Below are 6,973 nucleotides of genomic sequence, written 5' to 3' on the forward strand. Positions count from 1 at the left end.
TTTAATGATAGATTTAATATAACAGAAATAATGAATAATGAAATAATACGACATTGTTATTATAATAAGATAACAAAATGAAATAAAAAAAATCGGTACAACATTATAATTAAATCGTGAAATTTTAATTACAAACTACGAAAATTAAATAGCAACACCAAAATCAATGAGAGCTGAGCTAGAATTTGGGAAAATAATCCATCGATATTTGGATCAAATTCCACTGATACAAAGACGTAAAGAATTTTCCAAATTATCATCAGTCAAACTTGTCAACCAAAATCAAACCATCGTGATTTATTAACTTTCATCATTTTTTTTTTCTTTTTTTTCCGAACCTTCTAAAACAGAAATAAAAAGTGAATCTTTCATCATTGAAAAGAACGGTTCGCGTTTAAGTACTGCCAAACGCACAAATCAAGCTTCTTGCGAATATTCTAAGCTGCGGAAATCGTCTTCTTCGAGATATTTTTCGTAGAAATCGTACAACTCCACGTCTTCAAATTTAGATTTTAGATGTGAGTTTTCTTGAATCTCGATCAACTCTATTTGCAAGTATATTGGAGTATTTTGTACATTACTTTTTGTTGGAGTAGCAAATGAATTGAAACTACCTTCCATGTTTTTAAAATCGCTACATCTGTTCGAAAATTGCTGCGACAGTAACTTTCTTCAGCATATTGAGCATAAGCAATATTTTCATACGTAGAGAGCGTGGTGAAATGGTAACTGTTAACAGACAGAATCTGTCATTCACTCACTGCCCTTGTTTTTGAAGTTTCAAATTTAAAACATTCAAATAGCCTGTAAGATCGACCAGAAATGAAGAAGTCCAGAAGTCACATATCCATTTTGGGTCACTCAATTCAGATAGTGGTTTATCTTTTATTTGCATAAATTCTGCTATTTCATTTCTAAGCTCGTAAAACCTTTTCAGTATTTTCCCTTTGCTCAGCCATCTGGCTTCACAATAATATGTTACGTCGTCATATTTGGTTGATATTTCATCCAAAAACGCCTTGAACTGACCATGGTTAAGCCCTCGGGATCGAATAAAATTGATGGTTTTTACTACCACATTTATAACATTCTGGAGTCGAATTGACTTGCCACACAAGTTATATTGGTGGATAATGCAATAAATGACAATCAAACAATCTTTTTGCACAATTAAATCAGTTGCTTTTTCATTTAAAATTCCAATGAAACCTTTGTGTAAGCCGACCATAGAAGGTGCACCATCTGTACATACACCAACTAATTTTTACCATGGCAAGCCAAACCTTGTGAATACCTTTTGAACTTCATTAACATGTCCTCTCCTGTAGTGGTTCCTTTTATTGACTGTAAAGCAAGCAATTCCTCAGTAGCAGTGAACTCATCACCTCAAGTAAATATAGCCAGTTGAGGTGTTTAGGACAAATCAGTGCTCTCGTCTAATGCTATGTAATATGATTCAAAACCAGCCATACTGTCAGTCAATGTTGCTGTTATATCATTAGCCATCACTCTATACGTCAGACAACAGTTCATCTTGATAAACTAATTTTTCCAAATTCATTTTTCTTTTCAGGACACATAACACAACAAACTTTTAACACACATTCCTTGATAAATTCTCCTTCGGCAAATGGTTTTAATGAATTTTCCAATTTTGAACTAACTATAAAACTAGCTTTCATAACATTATCATGTTTTGTTCTTTGTTTAAGAAACAACAAAAGCCGTTTTTCCAAATTTGCGGTAAGTTTCTGGATTTTGTCTTTTCTTATTTTTCCTGTCAGTGGGTGCGGCATAGGATGCTTAGTTGAGTAATGCCTCTTTGTATTGAATTCTTTCATTACTGAAATGGATTCATAACACAGCACACAAATAGGCTTACCATTGTGTTAGATAAAAAAGAATTCTTCAGTCCATTTTTCTTGAAACTGCCGACCCTCTGCATCTACTTTTTGTTTCTTTCTACCAGACATCATTTTCGCTTACTTTTGGTTCGATAAACTTAATAAAAAAATATAATTAATAAGGATTCAAGATACACACAAAGTTACAAAGCAAATTGACGGTACTAGTAGTTCAAAAGGAAATCGCTTGTCAAAGTTATCACCTCGGTAGCTCAAATAGAATTGAACTAAAGTTCTTTTTTTTTCTGACCTCCTAGAAAAAAATAAGATTAACAAATTAAATATATACAAAGAAGACATGAATGTATATATGCAGGCAAAATAATACATCTTGGTTTGCCAATGTGACATTATAAGATAGGCTGCCGGGTCCGCTAAAGGCGGTGTATCGATGTTGGCATATGTTGTCTTTAGCATACTAGGAATAGGGAGGGGTTATTCCGGCTGGCGGTGATGAAGTGATGACTTCAGGCTGTAGAGCCAGAAGTCCCTCCCAAGGCGAGAACATCGATCAGGGGAACAGTGCTCTGCCACCTCCCAGGTCTTGGTGGAGGGGTGATTTCTCTGAACAGTGGATTTGCACAGGCTTTCAGCCCTGCACTAAAGTTCGGGCCATCCACCCACTTATATAGACAACATGAAGGAATGATCTAGTAGAACAATTGAGAAGCAATAATCTTTTGTTGTGCCGCCTCACTGGCAAACATCAAAGGCTTATATCGCAGCCATTCGCCTTGCTCGCTAACTTGATTCTATGAGTATGATTAAGTAGTGTAATCTTTTTTTTTAATTGGGTTTTTCAAAATGTCTCGCGGGCCGGGGGTCGCATCCATATGGTTTAAAGGAAGGCAAGAGCAGGGCCAGAATTCTCCTCTGATTCGTGTGTGGGACACTAAATGAATGTTTCCAGAGTTTCTGAAAGCAGGTTGAGCGGAGAGAGGAAGGAGGGCCACTCGCGTTGGACTTCTTCGGCAATTCAATATCATACCAAACATTTGTTGTAGAGGAACGCCTTGGTTCTTATTTTCATTTTTTAGTTATGTATCATTAGAACATCCGTTTCTAGAAAAAATCCATATCCAAAGCCCAAATTAACGAATTTGGAAACAGTAAAATCTTTTTATTTACGGATGTTTTAGCTGCCCGATTTATCTTATGATTAATAATGTAAATTTCGAGAAATATAAAAATCTGTTCAATTTGAAGATGTCAGGAAAAAAATTATTAATCAAATTGAACCCATAGAGAAATTAGTTGTAAATATAAGAACTCCCCCCTCCACCCTCCTCTCGCAGTTTAGTGAATTCGAACAAAATAAAAAATATGTTAATCGAAATGATTATCCAGGCGGATCATAAAGGCAAAAGATGGCATTTATTGAAAGAGGAGAGGCAGGATCCCGATAGGTAAGTTTGAAAGAAGACTTGATTAACTTAAGGGCTTTGAGAGACGCTTAGCCCCAGGATCAACGTGGCTCTCGCGCCAAACGAATCAGTACTTCTCCGACCCAGTTTTCCCTATATAATTTTTTTTTGAATTTCCGTCTTTTTTTTTTTTTTTTACAAATATCTTACAATATCCTAAATGGGGGATTCGATTTCCAAGCCCACGATCAATTATCAATAATTCCCTCCACTTTCCTTAATGGATTGTCTTCCTTCTTTCTTTCTAATGGTTTCATCTTAAAGAGAACTTAATTTACCGAAGGAAAGATCATTTTTTTAAGGTCGATTTCACCAGATACCCAAACAATTGGCTCGAATGACCATTTCATTATGCAGCTCAAAGACATTTACATATGCATACATGAATAAACACTTAAGATATTAACAATAAATCTTTGGATTTTGAAGTAAACGTTTTCAACTAATTGTAAAATGAAACTTTTATTCTTTCTTTAAAATTTAGCATTTTCATTAGTGAATTTTCAGTTGAATTGAAATCTCAAATATCAGGAAATTATTGGATCCCCTCCCCTAATAAATATTAAAGACTTTAGTAAAAAATAATATAAATTCAGAAATTTTAGTTTTTTTTTTCTTAATGTTTTACTCCCATTAACAAATATATTTTATTAAGTGTTTTCCATCTGTTTGGTTTCCGTAAACACGACAATTTCTTTATTATTTTTTCATATAATAACAATAATAATAATAAATGATTCAAATGAAATAGACGAACCAACATAATATGAAGTTCATCTTAAGCATAACTGTGACACTTAACTTATTACAGGTCTTATTGTTTTAGAAATTCACTACGGATTTGCATAAATCCAACGATTATAAATTGTACAAACAAATATGCCAGGAATTTAATTACACCGTTTATCCATCTCATAAATAAGAAGAGAAGCCTTTTGTGCCTTAGACATCTCATAATGAGATCATAAATTTTACGATTCAATTCATACAATTAAGATACTGTATTTTTTTTTTCTTACCTCCTATTTTATTTATTTAAACTAATACAATTATATATGCTACTTAAAACTAAGGATAATATATACACATATTTACATTTTATCTTGTTTTGCCTTGTGGCATTATAAGATATTACATGCTTGGTCCGCTGAAGTCGGTTTTTACATGAGTGGCTGGACTGCCAGGGGCTAACAAGGAGTGGGGAGGGACCATTCCGGCTGTTAGTATTGAGGTGTGGGTGACTTCAGGCTGCAGAGCCAGAAGTCCTTCCCTCGGAGAGGACGTCGTCCAAGGGGACCGTGCTTTGCCACCTCCCAGGTCTTGGGGGAGGGGTTATTTCTCGGAATAGGGGATTGGCACAGTCTTTCAGCCCATCAAATAATTTGATGTGCCTACGGCCTATGAATTCCGGCACAGAAGGGAGTTGGAGCTCCTCTCTGATAGCACTATTCCTGGCCCTTTGGAGTGCGGTTACTCTGACTATTCGCCGAAGGAGGGAATTCTGGAAGCTCTGCAGTTTGGTTAACGTGGTCCGGTAGAGGTGCCGCATGAATGGTGCGCCATGGAGAAAAGTCGGACGTATAACGGCCTTGTAGATCTGCAGCTTGAGGCGGAGTGAGATCTGCTGAGAGGTAAGCAGGTGATAGAGTCTATACGACTTCTGTCGGCCTAGCTTAAGCCTCTTCCTGGCGTGATTAGAGAAGGTGAGGTGCCTGTCAAGAGTCACGCCGAGGTAGAGGATGCTATTAGAGAGTTTCCGACCCTCACCATCCACAACGAACTGCTGGGGTAGTCTGCTTTTCTTGCCCTTCTGGAAGGACATGACAATGGCATCCGTCTTCGACGGATTAACCTTGATTCCGTCCTTCTTCAGGGCAGCTACTATGTTGGCAGAGGCAGTCTCTGCATGGAGTAGGACCAGATCGGCTCTCATGCTGGAAGCGTAAACACCGATGTCGTCGGCATAGGCTGCTACCACTGCATGTCGGTGCTCGATGGTGACTACTGGAGCCGTGAAAACGTAAGATACTGTAAATAATGTGAATGGCTTATATATGAGGGTGATTTTGAAAAGTTCTAGGAATCACCGCTAGATGTCAGTGCTAGAGCTCCGAGGTTCCCGCGCAAAAATCACAAATCCTTTGTGATTGTGAGTGAACACGTGGCGTGGGTAGTAGTGATTGTTGTTTTATGCCTGGTGATTTGTGAAAATGGAAAAAACTGAGATTTGAGCTGTGATTGAAAACGTTGTAAAGAAAGGTATGAAAGCAAAGGGCCCAGTAGGGGACTTTGCTCCTTCATATTCAACTGTTGCCAAGTGGACCAGCGAGTTTAAATTTGGTCGGGAGGGCTTAGATGATGATCCGCGCAGTGGACGGTCAAAAAGTGCTACGACCCCATAATTTATCGCAAAAGTGCATAAAAAGGCCATGGAGGATTGTCGACTGAGTGTATGAGATTGCTGAAGCTGAAGGGATGTCATCTCAACAGGTATATCACATTTTAACCGAAGAATTGGGAATAAAAAAATATCCGCAAGATGGGTGCCGAGGCTCTTGACATTGCACCAGATTGGAAATGTCCGAACAAAATCTGACCCGCTTTTAGCGCAACCAACAAGATTTTTTGCGCCGGTTTGTGACTACAGATGTAACTTGGGTCCACTACTATACCCTAGAGACAAAACAGCAGTCAAAGGAGTGTAAACATGCTGAGTCACCACCACCAATGAAAGCAAAGGCAGTACGTTCGGCCGGAAAGGTCGTGGACTCAGTTTTTCAAGGCATTCTTCTGATAGATTATCTTCCTACTGGTCAAACAATTACGGGGCAATACTACCCAAACCGCCTAGACCAAGTACAGGAAAAGATGTGCGAAGAAAGGTCTGGTTTGTTAAGGAAAAAAGTCCTCTTTCATCATTACAACGCCCACCCGCATACAAGTACTATTGCCATGGCAAAACTTCGTGAACTAAGGTACGAATTGTTGCCACATCCACCTTATTCACCTGATTTGGTATCATCAGACTTTCATCTCTTTCCCAAACTGCAAATTTTCGTAGGTGGTCGGAGATTTCCTACAACAGAAGAACTGACAGCCGAATTAGAGAGATATTTTGCAGGCCTAGAGGAATCTCTTTTTCGAGAGGGGATTCCAGGCATTGGAACAACGCTGGACCATCTATACTGCCCAAGTAGCCGCGATGAAGTTCAAACCTCTGCATATGCTGATAACATAGTTATATATTTACCATGAACACAGAAAAAGCCATGAGCAAGGCCAAAGCAGCAGTCCAACATATCTCAAACTGCAAGACATAAACATACACACCAACACACAAAAAAATGGACGCTATTACTTTTTCATACGAGAGAACAGAGAACCAACAATTAACGAACAGATAATACAAACCAGAAAATCTCACATACCATAGCATGAAACTAGAGTCTCACCTCTCAATCACAGCACACACACAACACAGAATAAAAATTGTAAAGTAAACATCCTATCAACACCGAGGTAGTAAAAGGTAAGACCCAACACGAATTACTTTTCTTTTCACAGTAATGCACCTATTAATTCACTTTTTATTTCTGTTTTAGAGGGATCGGAAAAAAAAACTTATCAACACCTAATCTCAAAGGC

The 6,973-nt window shown here is 37.9% G+C and overlaps 2 protein-coding genes across 2 annotated transcripts; one reads left to right on the forward strand and one right to left on the reverse strand.

Annotated features, from left to right (window-relative positions):
- Positions 1-757: 757 nt before the first annotated feature.
- On the reverse strand, positions 758-1,228 carry LOC136795277 (general transcription factor II-I repeat domain-containing protein 2B-like). Its single transcript, XM_067045319.1, has one exon. The coding sequence runs from the start codon at positions 1,226-1,228 to the stop codon at positions 758-760; it is 471 nt and encodes a 156-aa protein (XP_066901420.1).
- A 4,575-nt stretch (positions 1,229-5,803) lies between these two features.
- Positions 5,804-6,583, forward strand: LOC106678442 (histone-lysine N-methyltransferase SETMAR-like). The gene is made up of 2 exons (XM_014416936.1): positions 5,804-5,818; positions 5,936-6,583. The coding sequence occupies exons 1-2, from the start codon at positions 5,804-5,806 to the stop codon at positions 6,581-6,583; spliced, it is 663 nt and encodes a 220-aa protein (XP_014272422.1).
- Positions 6,584-6,973: the final 390 nt, after the last annotated feature.

This window comes from Halyomorpha halys, unplaced genomic scaffold, assembly GCF_000696795.3.
Source record: "Halyomorpha halys isolate HHAL.00 unplaced genomic scaffold, Hhal_1.1 Scaffold144.1, whole genome shotgun sequence".
In the NCBI taxonomy this organism is placed as follows: Eukaryota; Metazoa; Arthropoda; class Insecta; order Hemiptera; family Pentatomidae; genus Halyomorpha; species Halyomorpha halys.

Bases quoted from the DNA above. Each gene is read 5' to 3' on its own strand.
- LOC136795277 (XM_067045319.1), bottom strand. From the start codon at position 1,228: ATGGTCGGCTTACACAAAGGTTTCATTGGAATTTTAAATGAAAAAGCA.